We start from the raw sequence: 18,356 nt of genomic DNA, 5'->3' as shown, positions 1-18,356 counted from the left end.
GTGTGCGATAATGGGTGAAATCTCGTAGCAGCTCTGGGACTAGCCGGTTTGATGCACATCCCTTGCCTGGCGCATGTGCTGAATTTGGTGGTGCAGAGATTTCTTAAAAATTACCCCGATATGTCAGAGCTGCTGCATAAAGTGCGGGCCGTCTGTGTGAGCTTTCGGAGTTCTCACCCTGCTGCTGCTCGCCTGTCAGCTCTGCAGCGTAACTTTGGCCTTCCTGCTCACCTCCTCATATGCGACGTGCCCACAAGGTGGAACTCCACCTTGCACATGCTGGCCAGACTGTGCGAGCAGCAGCAGGCGATAGTGGAGATTCAGCTGCAGCACGCACGGGTGAGTCACTCTGCCGAACAGCACCACTTCACCACCAATGACTGGGCCTCCATGCAAGACCTGTGTTCCTTGTTGCGCTGTTTGGAGTACTCCACCAACATGGCCAGTGCCGATAACGCCGTTCTCAGCGTAACTATCCCATTTCTATGCCTCCTTGAAAAAACGCTGCTGGCGATGATGGAAGAGGATGTGGCACAGGGGGAGGAAGTGGGATCATTTCGTAGGTTTTCCGGCCAGTCATTCACAAGTGGATCCGAGGGTGGGTTCCTGCAACCACAAACACCAGGTACACAATTGTCCAGCCAGGGCACAGTTCTGGAGGATGACAAGGTGGCGGATGAGGAGGAGAAGATGGAGGAGGAGGAACCATGTTCACAGCAGGGTGGCACCCAGACCAGCTCATGGCCATCACTGGTGCGTGGCTGGGGGGATACAGAGGACACAGACGATACACCTCCCACAGAGGACAGCTTTTCATTGCCTCTGGGCAGCCTGGCACACATAAACGATTACATGCTGCAGTGTCTCTGCAACGACCGCCGAGTTGCCCACATTCTAACTTGTGCTTATTACTGGGTGGCCACGCTGCTGGATCCCCGTTACAAGGACAACGTACCGTCCTTAATTCCGTTACTGGAGCGTGATCGTAAGATGCGCGAGTACAAGCGCACGCTGGTAGACGCGCTGCTGGTGGCATTCCCATCTGACAGCGGGGGCACAGTGGAAGCACAAGGCGAAGGAAGAGGAAGAGGTCGCCAATGCAGCTGGGGCACCGCCAGCACCTCAGAAGGCAGGGTTAGCATGGCCGAAATGGCATCATAACAGAGAAGCGCAGCCGCCTGTCCACAGCCAATGTGGACAAGCTCACGTTTATTAAAATGAACCAGGCATGGATCCCACAGGACTTGTCCGTACCTTGTGCAGAATAGACATGTATACCTGCCTTAACCAGCCATTGTTATACTGCAGCGCAATTGCTCATTCTTGTATTTTGGATATTTCACATTCTTTTGGAGTGTACCCTAATTAAAAAAAATAAAGAATTTCAAACAAAAACCAGTGTTGGCTACCTCGTCCACCGCCTCCTCAAACTCCTATTCCATATGGAACTCCACCTCACTTTGTCACTTACATTTTCTGGTGAAATTCACAAATTTTTGGGTGTGATGTACCACTGATATACCTATTAGACCGGTAAAAAAATAAAATAAAAATTTGTCATTTACATTTTCTGGTGAAATTTAACAATTTTTGGGTGTAAAGTACCACTGCTATACCGAGTAGACAGGTAAAAAAAATAAAAAATTGTCTTTTACATTTTCGGATGAAATTCACAACTTTTTGAGTGTAATATACCTCTCCTCTACCTAGTTGACAGCTTAATAAATTTCAATAATTTTTTCTTTAACATTTTCGGGTGACAATAAACTATTTTTTTCTGTCATAGACCCCTGCTCTACCAAGTAGACAGGTTAATAAATTTCTGTAATTTTTCTGTTACATTCTTGGGTTGATATTTTACAATTTTAGACGTGAATAAACCCCTACTCTGCATAGGTGACAGGGAATACAATTTCAGAAATTCTTCTTTAATTCATGCGCGCCACCTCCTTTCATTCAATGCTTAAACTTTAACAAGTTGTACCACATTTGCGCTTCAATAATTTGTCCCACATTTGCGCTTTACTCTTTTGGCCCACATTTGCGCTTCAATAATGTGTCCCACATTTCCGCTTTACTGTTTTGCCCACATTTGCGCTTCAATAATGTGTCCCACATTTCCGCTTTACTGTTTTGCCCACATTTGCGCTTCAATAATGTGTCCCACATTTCCGCTTTACTCTTTTGGTGCACATTTGCACTTCAATAATGTGTCCCACATTTCCGCTTTACTGTTTCGGCCCAAATTTGCGCTTCTGTAATTTGTCCCACATTTGCGCCTCAATAACTTTTCCCATATTTCCGCTCGATCCCAATTTTTTAAATAAATTTATCTCCTTTAAATTTGGTCTCTTTTTCTCACGCTCCCTCTCCGGCGTGTAACCCTGATTAGCCGATAACCGTGATCAACATGGTAGGCTCAGAAAAGAACATCGAAAAATGATAGAGAAGATATCCAAATGGATGGTGAATGTCACTGGGGCACCTCTACATAGGTGACCGGAACATAAATATTTAAAAATCGTCAATTAGATTGTCAGGTGCCATTTTTGAAATTTTGCCGGATAGAAACCCCTGCTCTGCATAGTTGACAATGAATAAAATTTAAGAAATAATTCAATAATTGATGCGCGACACATACTTTCATTCAATGCAGGGGTCAGCCCCTGCAACTTCTGGGTCTCCAAGTTGGGCACATGGCCTGAGCTTGCCCTTTACCCCTTGGAGGTGCTGGCCTGCCTTGCAGCCAGTGTATTGTCTGAAGGTGTGTTTAGCACGACTGGAGGGGGTTATCACAGGTTATATTTCCCAATGTTTTGGGGTGTACCCTCCACCTCCTCCACTGCCGCTTCCACCTACACCACCACATCCACCACCTTCTCAACCTCGTACTCCATATGGACCTCATCCTCCTAGATCAAGATTATTATTTTTAATTTTTATGTATTTTATGTTATTTAAAGTCATTTCCCTATCCAGATTTGTTTGAAGTTCGGTCGAACATGAACATCCAGGTGTCCGCTCAACTCTAATTACAACCTGTCCTGCAAAAAACAAGCCCTCATACAGCTAAGTGAAAGAAAAAAAAATAGTTATGGCTTTGTTAAGATAATGAAGAAAAATTAAAACGTAAAAACAAAAAATACCTCTAGTATCCAAGGGCCTCTTTCACACCGCCGACTGTTTTGGCTCACAGTCACTGATCAAACAAAGACTTAACACTGACCGTGTGAAAGCATCTTAAGACTGTTTGGCCTCTTTCACACGAGCGTGTCTGGATTGGGTCCGGATGCGTCCCGGTGCATTGCGGCAAACCCGCGCGAGTAGGTACGCAATTGCAGTCAGTTTTGACTGCGATTGCGTTCCGTTCTGTTCAGTTTTTATCGCGCGGGTGAAATGTGTTTTGCACGCGCGTGATAAAAAACTGAATGTGGTACCCAGACCCGAACTTCTTCACAGAAGTTCAGGTTTGGGTTCAAGGTTGTGTAGATTGTAATATTTCCCCTTATAACATGGTTAAAAGGGAAAATAATAGCATTCTGAATACAGAATGCATAGTACAATAGGGCTGGAGGGGTTAAAAAAATAAAATAAAAATAATTTAACTCGCCTTAATCCACTTGTTCGCGCAGTCGGCATCTCTTCTATCTTCATCTGTGAGGAAAAGGACCTTTGATGTCACTACGCTCATCACATGGTCATTCACATGATCCATCACCATGGTGATGGATCATGTGATGAGCGTAGTGACGTCATCAAAGGTCCTTTTCCTCACAGATGAAGATAGAAGAGATGCCGGCTGCGCGAACAAGTGGATTAAGGTGAGTTAAATTATTTTTTATCTTTTTTTTAACCCCTCCAGCCCTATTGTACTATGCATTCTGTATTCAGAATGCTATTATTTTCCCTTATAACCATGTTATAAGGGAAAATAATAATGATCGGGTCCCCATCCCGATCGTCTCCTAGCAACCGTGCGTGAAAATCGCACCACATCCACACTTGCTTGCAGATGCTTGCGATTTTCCCTCAACCCCATTAATTTCTATTGGGGCCTGCGTTACGTGAAAAACGCACAAAGAGGAGCATGCTGCGATTTTCACGCAACGCACAAGTGATGCGTGAAAATCACCGCTCATGTGCACAGCCCCATAGAAATGAATGGGTCCAGATTCAGTGCGGGTGCAATGCGTTCACCTCACGCATTGCACCCGCGTGGAAATCTCGCCCGTGTGAAAGGGGCCTTTATGTTTACACTGTCTGACTTTTAGATAGTACAGGGGTCCCTCAAGGTACAATGAGTTCAGGATACAATATTTTCAACATACAATAGTCTTTTCTGGAAAAAGACTATTCTGGGAAGCTAGATTGAACATACAATGCCTTAGACTCATCATCTATTTCTGTCTGTTTTATACATAGTAACATAGTAACATAGTACATAAGGCCGAAAAAAGACATTTGTCCATCCAGTTCGGCCTGTTATCCTGCAAGTTGATCCAGAGGAAGGCAAAAAACCCTGTGAGGTAGAAGCCAATTTTCTCCACTTTAGGGGAATAAAAAATTTCTTCCCGACTCCAATCAGAATAACTCCCTGGATCAACGACCCCTCTCTAGTAGCTATAGCCTGTAATATTATTACGCTCTAGAAACACATCCAGGCCCCTCTTGAATTCCTTTATTGTACTCACCATCACCACCTCCTCAGGCAGAGAGTTCCATAGTCTCACTGCTCTTACCGTAAAGAATCCTCTTCTATGTTTGTGTACAAACCTTCTTTCCTCCAGACGCAGAGGATGTCCCCTCGTCACAGTCACAGTCCTGGGGATAAATAGCTGATGGGATAGATCTCTGTACTGACCCCTGATATATTTATACATATTAATTAGATCTCCCCTCAGTCGTCTTTTTTCTAAAGTGAATAACCCTAATTTTGATAATCTTTCAGGGTACTGTAGTTGCCCCATTCCAGTTATTACTTTAGTTGCCCTCCTCTGAACCCTCTCTAGCTCTGCTATGTCTGCCTTGTTTACAGGAGCCCAGAACTGTACACAGTACTCCATGTGTGGTCTGACTAGCGATTTGTAAAGTGGTAGGACTATGTTCATATCACGGGAATCTATGCCCTTTTTGATGCAACCCATTATCTTGTTGGCCTTGGCAGCAGCTGCCTGACACTGGTTTTTGCTGTTTAGTTTGCTGTTTATTAAAATTCCTAGATCCTTTTCCATGTCAGTGTTACCGAGTGTTTTACCATTTAGTATGTACGGGTGACTTGCGTTTTTCCTTCTCATGTGCATAACTTTACATTTATCAGTGTTAAACCTCATCTGCCACTTCTCTGCCCAAGCCTCCAATCTATCCAGATCCCTCTGTAGTAGTATAATGTCCTCTTCAGTGTAAATTACTTTACACAGTTTAGTGTCATCTGCGAAAATTGATACTTTACTATGCAAGCCTTCTACAAGATCATTAATAAATATATTGAAGAGAATAGGGCCCAATACTGACCCCTGAGGTACCCCACTAGTGACAGTGACCCAATCTGAATGTGTACCGTTAATAACCACCCTCTGTTTTCTATCACTCAGCCAGTTACTTACCCACATACAGATGTTTTCTCCCAGTCCGAGCATTCTCATTTTATATACTAACCTTTTATGCGGTACAGTGTCAAATGCTTTGGAGAAGTCCAGATATACGACATCCATTGATTCGCCGCTGTCAAGTCTAGAACTTACCTCCTCATAGAAACTGATTAAATTAGTTTGACATGACCGATCCCTCACGAAGCCATGCTGATATGGCGTTATTTGCTTATTTCCGTTGAGATGCTCTAATATAGCATCTCTCAGAAAACCTTCAAACAGTTTACCCACAACAGATGTTAAACTTACCGGCCTATAGTTTCCAGGCTCTGTTTTTGGCCCCTTTTTGAATATTGGCACCACATATGCCACGCGCCAATCCTGTGGGACATTCCCTGTCAGTATAGAGTCTGCAAATATCAGAAATAAGGGTCTGGCTATGACATTACTTAATTCCTTTAGGATACGGGGGTGTATGCCATCCGGTCCTGGCGATTTGTCTATTTTAATCTTTTTAAGCCGCTGATGTACTTCTTCCTGGGTCAGACAGGACACTTTTAATGGGGAATTTATTTTTGCATTCTGCATGTCATCTGACAATTTATTTTCCTCAGTGAATACATTGGAGAAAAAAATATTTAACAGCTTTGCTTTCTCCTCGTCGCTCTCTGCGACTCCCCCCTCATTACTCTTTAAAGGGCCGACACCTTCAGATTTATACTTTTTAACATTTATATAATTGAAGAACATTTTAGGGTTGGTTTTACTCTCTTTGGCAATTAATCTCTCGGTCTCTAGTTTGGCCGCTTTTATTTGTTTTTTACATGTTCTATTTTTTTCCTTATAGTTTTTCAGTGTAGGGCCTTGCTTTATCTGTCTTGGTTATCTGCTTATTTTTCTTAAAACTTCACTTTTTCTTGTTTTGGGATGACATGTTTAGGCTTTGGAACCAATTACTAGTTTTCTATAGACTCTACCACATCAAAAAAACGCTTTGCAGTGAATACATATAAGGGAAGAATAAATCTATATGCACTGGAACACCTTCCCAATTAAAATATACCTTTTATTATTCGTCTATTAAAATCTGGCCTACAGCCGGACTACATATATCAGGAGAGTCGACATACAATACAAACACTGTCATTCATTGGTCAAGAGGTATACTGTAAGTACCTATAATAACACCCACACGAGATTACCAAATATGTATGTAAAAGACAGGTGAGAAATCAATAAGAATGTAATTACCCCCACACGACATACTCTGTATGTATGTGAAAAGCAGCTGAGAACCAATAAACATACAAAAACGATATTTTACAGTTCAGTGATGACCTGATTTAGGTAGGTTCACACAACACTGCAAATACTATACATGTATACCGTGATTATTCCCACATTGTTGAATCACTGAAGACAAATTCTATGGTTACTCACGGTTTGCTGAGATACCAGTGAATGTGGAGTTACATGCTGGCTCAGATATCAGTGGGTGTAGTGCTCCATAGCTAGGTGGAGATCCGACGCTGGTGGAAGAAGCAGGCAGGTAGTTATTCAGCACTAGTGATATCCGGGGTGGTCTGGAGGCCGTGGTAGTAGTAGTACAACCAGTGCTTTAAGTGGGCCAAAAGAGGTGCCGGTACTCTATTAGGCGCCGGTGCTCCCCCCCCCCCAATACTGAGCATGAAAATACCCTTAGAAAGTACCCTGAAAAAGAGCTACTGTAGAAAGAGCTACTGAACATAAATAAAATGTGCAAAAGGGTATTGAACAAAATGTTGTACAAAATGTACATAAAATAATTTATAAAAATTATAATAACATACTAACCATAGAACAGTAAACAGTAAACAGTAAAACATAAACCTGAGTCTTGAAGATGAAGGTTAATTTCTTTACCCCTGAAAAATATACAAAAGCAGATTCAATACAATCACAGTACATCAAATGAAAAATGAAAAATATTGTACAAATCATTTTACCTAGAAAAGGCTCCAGCACGTTTTGGGCTCCACTTTCCTTGCACTTTTGGCTTCGCAGTTTGTGAAGGCTGCACTTCTCCTCCCTTTTGCCAGCCATGTCTGCACATATGTTTGTGCATTAAACTGATCCAAGGGTGGTCCGTTGCATTTCAGGAAGATCAGATTTGAAAGCCTTTTGATGTCGAGAGAGTTTCTTTTATCTGTCAAAGTATCATTCATTGAGCTGAAAGCTCGCTCGCATTCACTTGTTGATACTGCAATGGTGTGGACAGCTTTAAGAAGAGGCTTCAGGTCTTCTGGTGTCTTGGAAGCTTTAAGGTCTTTATACTCCCTAAATCCTTGGACACTTTTCCTCTCCCCAACTCTGAATCTCTGACATAAACGTCTGACCGCTGCATCACCATATTGAATCTCAAGAGATGCAGGCCAGGAGTCAGACTGGAGGACCTTGATGTCTGAGAGGAGGTGACTGTCTGTCTTTTCAGATGAGGTTCTACTGACATGTGAGGAAGTTGTTGGAGTCATCCTGCACTTAACATTTTCAGCCAGGCTACGGAAAAATTGCCCAGGGTTGATTTTTATAACCCTCTCATTTTCATGCAGGCATACATTTCTGAAGATTTTCTTATTTTCAGCCTCAATGGCAATTTGTGTGTAGGGACCAGGTGTGGATACCATTGACTCAAACACCCGGATCTGTCGGTCCAGCTGCCTGTCGGCTTGATCCAAAGTCATGTCACGTCTCTGGAGCATTCTTGAGAGGTCACTGAGTTCTGTGAGAGCGTCATACATGATGCCAAGATTGACCACAAAAGAAACAGTAGTGAGAACATCATTGAGTCCTTTGTATTTTGCTCTCTCTCTTGAGTCCCTGCTGGTATCAGCAGCAGCACTTGTAAAGTGTACCTGCAAAGCTGGGTAGTTCTCCCATACTGCTTTCACCGTTCTCTCACTTGAAGCAACCCAACGCACTGATAAAACACGGCCTATCACAAGGAGACGCTGTCCAACACTGTGAGCACTCTCTGTTAACTCCCTTTGGTTTTTTGGGGATGCATGGTAGAGGGAGTAAAGCTGATCTAAAAATATTTTAAAGTGGTTGATTCCTCCAACCTCCTTCAAAACATCACAAACTGCCAGTTCCAGTCTGTGATTGGAACAATGCCAGACAAACAGGTAAGGGAATTTGGAACAAAGCTGCGCAGCAACTCCTGCTTTCCTCCCAAGCATCACTGAGGCTCCATCACAAGCAAATGCCAACAAATGTTCCTGTAGGTAGTGAGGGTCAAAGCCATTATTATGAAGACATTCTAACAGTGCTTCAGTGATGTCATTTGCTGTGGTCCCCTGCAGCTCAATGAGTTCAAAAAATACTGTGTCTGGCTGTTCATTGGAAATAGCTGATCGCAGGCACACGACAAGGACAGACTTTCCACTTATTGTAGTCGATTCATCAATGAGCACACACAGTTTTCTTTCATTCATCACTATGTCATTGACTACCTTCTTTTTCATTTCAGCTGCAATGTGATCCAGTATATTTGCACACGAGTTATTAGAGTGTAAAACTCTGCCCATCTTGACACCATTTAAGACTTGCAACTGGACATCTATTGGCATGTCTGTAAAGGGACGCCCATGCTTGCCAATCTTATAAGCTGTTCTAAACACATTGCAAGTTGAGGCGTATTCAGCCTTTCTCATATCTTCAATGTGTTTTTGCATTGTATTTTGTGTTGCCTTCTCTTTTATTTCAACTGCTTTCTTGTGATAAATTGAGTCTCTGTGCTCTTTAATTTTCTTTCGTAGTGAGCTTTGTTGTGCAGCCTTGTCCCTTCCATAAGACGAGATTAAGCACCCACTCCACTCCTGCGACACTCTCTGCCCTTGCTGCATGTCTACACGAGCACAAACTTGACTACACACACTACAGCCCAACTTTCGATTTTTGCTTAGCAGCCACTTGTAATTTGTGGAGAAATACTGTACTTGTGCTTGGGACCAACATTCTGGCCACTCATGCTCGGCAATGCGGCTGTTGTCATCGGTAGAAGTGATGTCACTCTCGTCCTCTACGTCACTTGTGAGAACCTGATCGACCGCGGCACAAGTGCTGCTTTCATTAGCTTGTGTCTGACTCTGACCTGCAGCGATATTCTGGTTTGGTGGGGGGTCAGCCAGCGAGTCCTCTGATTCTGACCTTGTTCTTTTGCTACTTATAAGCCAGGAGAGCATCTTAAAGCGTACCTGTCAGATCACCCAAAAAAAACTAAACTGTTACCTGTTGCTCAGTATCTCATCCTGATCATGTACATATACTTTCTATGGGTCTATGACCGACATTTGTCTCAGACTTAGCTTTATTTCTTGGTAATGATAATACCATTTATGTAAAGAGGTAGAGCTTATATTACAGTACAGTATTAAAATATATATATATATATATATATATATATATATATACACATACAGTACAGTATTAAAAAGTAATGTGCAGGGGTCTGATGTGCAGGGGGGTACTGGTACAGAGAGGAACGAATGTGCGGTGGTGGGGGGGGGTCCTGGTACATAGAGGAACTAATATATATGTGTGTGATGGGGGGGTCTGATGTGCAGGGGCCCCCTACACATCAGACCCACCCATCAGACACATATATATTAGTTCCTCTATGTACCAGTACCCCCCCCCCACCCCCGCACATTCGTTCCTCTCTGTACCAGTACCCCCCTGCACATCAGACCCCCCCCCCCCTCATCACACACATTAATTCCTCTCTGTACCAGTACCCCCCTGCCAGGGGGGGGGGGGGTACTGGTACAGAGAGGAACTAATGTGTGTGGGGGGAGGGGGGGTGCCTGTCACTCACCAGTACTCTTCAGAAGTTGGATTCCAAAGCAAAGTCGATGTTCTTTGCTGCACCGTCCGACTCCTGACTCCAAGGAGGACCAGTCACTGGTCGCCGCACTGATCGCTCCTCACAGGCGCGCGGGAAGGAGTTGACGTCACCTAACGTGAGGTCAACTCCCTGCCTGCGCCAGCCTGAGCCGTACTCTGCAACGACCCGCCCCCCTCCACTAGCTGCCCAGCCAACGACATTAGGGAGGAGATACTGCCAGCTCTCCGCTGCGCTCCGGTACCGGAAACCCACGTACTGGGCGCACGGAGAGGTGCTGGTACTCTCCAGGGCAATTTTTGGAAGTGGCGGTACTGAGTACCGCCGCGTTCCGGCCCACTTCAAGCACTGAGTACAACTCAAAGATGTAATATCCAATAGTTAAAGAAACAATCCTATCCTACAAAGATCCCTCCGTGACCCTAGCTGGACTCAGCCCAGGGACACCCCTTGAAGGTAGAGGTTCCCTGTCCTCGTGCCTACTAAACTGGCTCTCCCTGTATCACCCTACCCTAATTGACCAAAAGTCACAAATCCCAACGTTGCGTTTCCCCAGCCAGTATGACTTCTGACTGGTTCGTCAGGGGAAGTGGAGATCAATACTCCAACAGCAGTGTCTCATAATAGAGATTTTCAATTTGGCGTACCTCAATCGAGACTCTCCAGGAATAGGAGCCCAGATGTAGGCAATAGATGACCGGTGTCCCCAGGAACTGATCAAAATCAGCGCCTTATAAAGTATCCTCCCCCAGTTAGTCCCTCCCCTCTTAGACAATTTAGTTCCCAAAATAGATGAAAAAATGATATTATAAGCGATATCTCCCAGTATAGTTATCATCCCCCATATGCATGGTGATACTATGTTTAAGGAAAGATCATAAGATACCTCAAAATTGAAAATCCCATTGAAATGGCATGTGAACGCCGATTTGGAACGCATATGCGTTCCACAGACAGGAAGTGATGTATTAAACCGGAAGTGACGCACATAATGCTGCTCCGATAACCGGAAGTCGCTCTGGAACGCAAATTGCATTCCACCATGCGATTAGAAGATTCAGAGAGGCTGTACAATTAGCTTACGGTCATCATAATATTTAGATAACAGGAAATAGCATGTTTATAATGTATTATTCCCTTTCTATATAGTGTTTCAACCGCCCTAAAAGTAACAAAATGCCGCCGCCCCAAGAAAACTCAGCAATTGATATCTTTTCCAGACTGGTGATTCAGGATCTGGAAAAGATTAGACCACAGCAAGGATCTCAGTCGAATCTTACTAAACAGGAAAGAGAGACCCAAATTGGACTACAAAAAGACAACAGCATCATTGTGAAACCCGCCGATAAGGGGGGCAATATTGATATTATGGACCACACTATGTATAATGGGATGTGTGAAGGCCTTCTCAATGATGCTGGATGTTACGGGATGATCCCTCAAACCTGTTTATAGAAGAATTGGATCAGATCCTCCTACAAGCGTTTGAGGATAAATTAATTTCTTCAGATGAGCTTAAGTTTATGACTCCCAAAAATCCCCAGATATCAACTTTCTACGCACTCCCGAAAATCCATAAGGGGGTGGATCCGTTAAAAGGGAGACCAATAGTATCTGGGGTTGATCCCCTCTCTCAAAATACAAGCATCTACATTGACCAGGTCTTGAGACCATTTGTCTCAGCATTACCCTCGTACATAAGGGATACGACCGATCTTCTTCTGCGAATACAGGATACTGCTGTAGAGGAAAAGATCTTTTTGGCCTCTATTGATGTCGAGGCCCTCTACAGCAGTATATCTCATGATTGGGGTGTCAAAGCAGTCGAGTCCTTTTTGATGACTAGGGGCATCCAGTTTAGAGCTCACAATTCCTTCATGATTTCCATCCTTAGATTTGTCTTAACACACAATTTCTTCCTGTTTAAGAATGTGTATTACCACCAGCTCAGGGGCACCGCGATGGGTAGCCCTTGTGCACCGACTTATGCAAATTTGCTCCTGGGCTGGTGGGAGGACCAACTTGTATTCAGCGATGTGGAGGAACCCTGGACCACCTACATTGACGATATCTTTCTCTTGTGGGATGGTCCAGAGGTTGCCTTCAAGTCCTTTGTCACTTCGCTGAATAACAATCCTATAGGCTTGAGATTTACCTATGAAATCAATGATAGGGAGATCTCATTCCTAGATATCAAAATTTCGAAAAGGAATGGAATGTTGTGTACAGAAACATTCAGGAAGCCAACGGCTACCAATAGCCTTTTACACTGGGCTAGCTTCCATCCGAACCCAGCGAAAAGAGGCATCCCGAAGGGCCAGTACATCCGGATCAGAAGGAACTGCACGGATACCCCTACATTTATGGCAGTCTAGGGACCTTAGGGATAGGTTCTTAAATAGAGGCTATCCGGATGTGACACTAAAAAAGGCCTTTAGACATTCACTTACACATAATAGAGAAGATTGTTTGGACCCCCAAAAAAAGGATAAAACACAAGACCAGGTCATAAGGGTTATTGGAACGTATGATGACTCTCATGAGAGGATTTTTGAAATCCTGAGAAGACACTGGGATACCCTCCGAAAAGATAGAGACCTTGTAGATGTGCTCCCACCCAAACCAGGGATTACTTTCAGGAGGGTAAAATCGATAAGGGACCTCCTGGTTCATAGTCTCTACACTACCCAAAAATCTTCTGGTACCTGGTTAGATAGGAGACTGTTGGGAACATTTAAATGTAGTGGTTGCATAGCATGCCCATTTATTATTACATATAAAACTTTTAAAAGCGTTACAACGGGTAAAACCTTTGAGACAAGGGATTTTGGTAATTGTAGGAGTTGTGGAGTGGTTTACCTTATAACGTGTACTTGTCCCTTAAATTATGTGGGCAAGACTAAAAGGGAGCTGAGGAGGAGAGTGGGAGAGCACCTACCGGTAGGAGATATCAGACATAAACGAGACAAACCCATGGCGAATCATGTACTTTAGTTCCATGGGGGTGATCCCAGATCCCTGGGATTCCAAATCATCTACATCATTTCTCCCTCTCCACGTAAGGGAGATTGGGATAAAAAGATCTTACAGAAGGAATGCCAGTGGATATAAAGATTAAAAACATACAGTCCATACGGTCTTAACGACCAATTATCGTTTGGCTGTTTCCTGTAAAATGGGTGCTCCCCCGCTCTTACCCTCTCCTCCCTCTGGCTCTGTATTGCCCACTTGGACATGGCTATGAAGTGTGATATACATTCCACAGTGCCCACTTGACCACGACTATTAATTTCCCTATAATTATCGTCTGTTCAGGGCCTATATATAATTTTTTCTGGCCTTCTTGATCTGCCCACTTTGGCACGACTATTAAATTCATAATGTCCGCATGTATGGGGTCCTCCCTCCTGGGGTGGCCCCTCCCTCTTTCTCCAAATAAATTAACTACCAATGGTGACTTAATTGGTATCATTTATCCTGTCATCAGTTAAATAGTATCACCATGCATATGGGGGATGATAACTATACTGGGAGATATCGCTTATAATATAATTTTTTCATCTATTTTGGGAACTAAATTGTCTAAGAGGGGAGGGACTAACTGGGGGAGGATACTTTATAAGGCGCTGATTTTGCTCAGGACCTGGGGACACCGGTCATCTATTGCCTACATCTGGGCTCCTATTCCTGGAGGGTCTCGATTGAGGGACGCCAAATTGAAAATCTCTATTATGAGACACTGCTGTTGGAGTATTGATCTCCACTTCCCCTGACGAACCAGTCAGAAGTCATACTGGCTGGGGAAACGTAATGTTGGGATTTGTGTTTTTGTTTTCTTTAGTGTGTTTGTCATGTCATATACTTTTGGTCAATTAGGGTAGGGTGATACAGGGAGAGCCAGTTTAGGCACGAGGACAGGGAACCTCTACCTTCAAGGGGTGTCCCTGGGCTGAGTCCAGCTAGGGTCACGGAGGGATCTTTGTAGGATAGGATTGTTTCTTTAACTATTGGATATTACATCTTTGAGTTGTACTACTACTACCACGGCCTCCAGACCACCCCGGATATCACTAGTGCTAAATAACTACCTGCCTGCTTCTTCCACCAGCGTCGGATCTCCACCTAGCTATGGAGCACTACACCCACTGATATCTGAGCCAAGCATGTAACTCCACATTCACTGGTATCTCAGCAAACCGTGAGTAACCATAGAATTTGTCTTCAGTGATTCAACAATGTGTGAATAATCACGGTATACATGTATAGTATTTTCAGCTAACCGTGAACAATCACGGAACACGTGTTGTGTGAACCTACCTAAATCAGGTCATCACTGAACTGTAAAATATCGTTTTTGTATGTTTATTGGTTCTCAGCTGCTTTTCACATACATACAGAGTATGTCGTGTGGGGATAATTACATTCTTATTGATTTCTCACCTGTCTTTTACATACATATTTGGTAATCTCGTGTGGGTGTTATTATAGGTACTTACAGTATACCTCTTGACCAATAAATGACAGTGTTCGTATTGTATGTCGACTCTCCTGATATATGTAGTCCGGCTGTAGGCCAGATTTTAATAGACGAATAATAAAAGGTATATTTTAATTGGGAAGGTGTTCCAGTGCATATAGTTTTCTATAGAGTTACATACTCAAGTTACAATTGTTTCAACTTACAATGGTCATCTCGGAACCAATTAATAATTTAACTTGAGGGATCACTGTCTGGCTCAATGTATGGATTTAGTTTCTGGGATAAAATCAGACCCTTTCTAATAATTTCAGATCAACCCTTTAAACCTTTTTCACCAAGCGCTTTACTATCACTATGTTTCAAGAACCTTGTTAATAAACAATGTAATATTATGGCTGAGGCCCAGAGGCTGTTCTCACACAATAACTTGTCGGTGCCAGCTCTATTATACTCAAAACCCACCAGTTTAATCTCTTAAATTCCACGGTCAATGCTGACTCCACCATGTAAGATGTTAGAGAAAGGAAGATTGCATGTTTAAGTCCGCTAGTGGGAGATGTAAAAAAAAAAAGTTTTGGGGAAAAGTAAAGGCCTAAATGGTTTATTTTTTATTTATATATTTAACCCTTACAGTACCAGCGCCGTACATGTGCAGCGCTGGCTACTGTGTTGAAAATACTAGCACAGTAGTACTACAGCGCTCTGATCGGGCAGGTGCAAGAGCTGCTCCCTCTGCTGCATGGATTCAGCAGGTACTGATAGCCGGCATCGGTAAAAAAACTGATGCCTGCGCATTAACATTAGATCTATCGCAGTCATCGTTGACTGCGGTACGTGCGATGTCCGTGCAAGGAGTAAGCTTCCATCGCATCCCCGCGCTGCTGTGAAGGGGACCCAATGGCTTGGAAGGCAGCCAGATGTTTTCCTTAGGCATCATGGCTGCCTTCCTGTAAGGGCTCATGCACATCCTTTTCCCATAATTAATTATTATTATTTTTTTTAAAATAAGGAAAAAAAGAAAAGTAGACATATTAGGTATCGCCACTTCTGTGTCGACCAGTTCTTTAAAAATATCACATGATCCACCCCGTCAGGTGAACACCGTAAAAAATAAAATAAAAACACTGCCATTTTAAGACAATTGCCCAAAAAATAAATGGCAACACAAAAACAAGATTTTATTCTGTTCAAAAGGCTTTTGCTGTGTAAAACTTAACAAAAATAAAAATCATAGACATATTATGTATCGCCGTGTTCGTAACAACCTGATCTATAACAATATCACATGATATGCCCCCTCAGGTAAATTCTGTCAATTTTTTATTTTTTAACTATGCCAACTATGCAATTTTTTGTCACCTTACCTCACCCAAAATGTAATACCAAGCGAACAAAAAGTCTTATTTACCTCAAAATGGTACCAATGAAAACATCACCTCATCCCGCAAAAAATGAACTCCCACATAAGGCAATCACTCAAAATATAAAAACCAATGGCTCCCGTAAACCAATCCATCAAAATCTGAGCTGCAAAAGCCATATGGTGCTCCTTCCGTTCTGAGTCCTGCCATGTGCCCCCACAGCAGCTTACCACTACATATGGGGTGTTGCCGTATTCAGGACAAAATGGGTAACAAATTAGGGTGTGCTTTTTCTCCTGTTACCCCTTGTGAAAATGAAAAATTTGGGGCTAAAGAAACATTTTATTGGAAGAAATGAAACTTTTCATTTTCACAGCCAAGTGTTTCCAAATTCCGTAAAACGCTTAGGGGCAAAGTGCTCAGCACCCCCCTTTATATATATATATATATATATATTTTTTTTTTTGCTACTGTCTTATGTAGGGGCTCATTTTTTTGGTATGAGATGACGGTTTGATTGGTACTATTTTGGGGTGCATATTGTGCTTTTTCATAGGTATATAACATTTATATCTAAATATCATAATTATAGAGGATTTGATTATATATAAGAGGCCATATTGTGATATATTCACCATTGTGTATGTATTTTAAAGTCGGCCGAGAGAGGTTCATGGAAAGGATACTGTTCCTAAGGTTTCTTCTCAATAGATGTAACAGTTTGAGAAGAGTTATTCATGTCTCCTTATAGATTTATAGTAGTAAGAAAATTGCAGCACACAGTTTTTCTTGTTGCTTTTAAATTTTAATTTAACATTTTTGTCATCACATAATTAGAGTTCCAGTGCAATTTTTCACAGCTATATGCATAGAAGAGAATGACCAGACGTTTCGGCCTTTCACGGCCTTCCTCAGTGGTCTTAAATCTTGGATGCTGTGTAGTAAGGCACTTGCGCTGGTGCCTTACTACACAGCATCCAAGATTTAAGACCACTGAGGAAGGCCGTGAAAGGCCGAAACGTCTGGTCATTCTCTTCTATGCATATAGCTGTGAAAAATTGCACTGGAACTCTAATTATGTGATGACAAAAATGTTAAATTAAAATTTAAAAGCAACAAGAAAAACTGTGTGCTGCAATCTTCTTACTACTATAGCGCGACTGAACAAGTCCTTGCAGGCACCAGTGAACCAAACTGGAGTGCGGTACTCCAAAACTCAACACATCCTTATAGATTTATGACTGAGATAAGGATATTATATAGACGTATCTAGTACTAATTACCCCTACAGTTGATGTATATTGGTGAAGCAGAAAATCTGTGGTGTCTGTATACACATATAATGAACCTTAGTTTTTTTAGTATAAGATAATCAATAGGACATATGTATTGTTTTATATTGTTAAATTATTATGAAGGACGTCAATGCATCTATTATCGAGCGGACACCTGGATGTTGAGGTTCGACGGGTTCGGCCGAACTTCACAGAAAAGTTCGAGTTCAGGACCCGAACTTGACCCCGAACCGGAACCCCATTGAAGTCAATGGGGACCCGAACTTTTGAGCACTAAAATGACTCAAAAAAAGTCATGGAAAGGGCTAGAGGGCTGCAAATGGCAGCAAAATATGGTTAAGAGCATGGCAAGTGCTCTGCAAACAAATGAGAATAGGGAAAATAATATAAACTACATAAAAATAAAAAATAATAATCTTGATCTAGGAGGACGAGGTCTAAATGGAGTAGGAGGTTGAGGAGGCGGTGGATGTGGCGGTGTAGGTGGAATCGGCGGTGGAGGAGGAGGTAGCCAACACTGGTTTTTGGTTTTAATTTTTATTTTTAATTTTTTTGTTTCAATTAGGGAACACCCCAAAACATTGGGAAATATAACCTGTGATAATCCCCTCCAGCCGTGCTAAACAAAAATTCAGACAATACACTGGCTGCAGGGCAGGCCAGCACCTCCAAGACGTAAAGGGCAAGCTCAGACAGTGTGCCCAATTTGGAGACCGAGAAGTTGAAGGGGGCAGACCCATCAGTCAGTATGTG

The 18,356-nt window shown here is 42.7% G+C and overlaps 1 protein-coding gene across 1 annotated transcript; it reads right to left on the bottom strand.

The window, feature by feature from the left end:
- Positions 1-7,573: 7,573 nt before the first annotated feature.
- On the bottom strand, positions 7,574-9,808 carry LOC121008765 (E3 SUMO-protein ligase KIAA1586-like). Its single transcript, XM_040441459.1, has one exon. It carries the CDS (start codon positions 9,806-9,808, stop codon positions 7,574-7,576), a length of 2,235 nt encoding a protein of 744 aa, XP_040297393.1.
- Positions 9,809-18,356: the final 8,548 nt, after the last annotated feature.

Source organism: Bufo bufo, chromosome 7 (assembly GCF_905171765.1).
Source record: "Bufo bufo chromosome 7, aBufBuf1.1, whole genome shotgun sequence".
NCBI classification, from domain to species: domain Eukaryota; kingdom Metazoa; phylum Chordata; class Amphibia; order Anura; family Bufonidae; genus Bufo; species Bufo bufo.
This window is presented reverse-complemented; position numbering and strand designations above follow the sequence as displayed.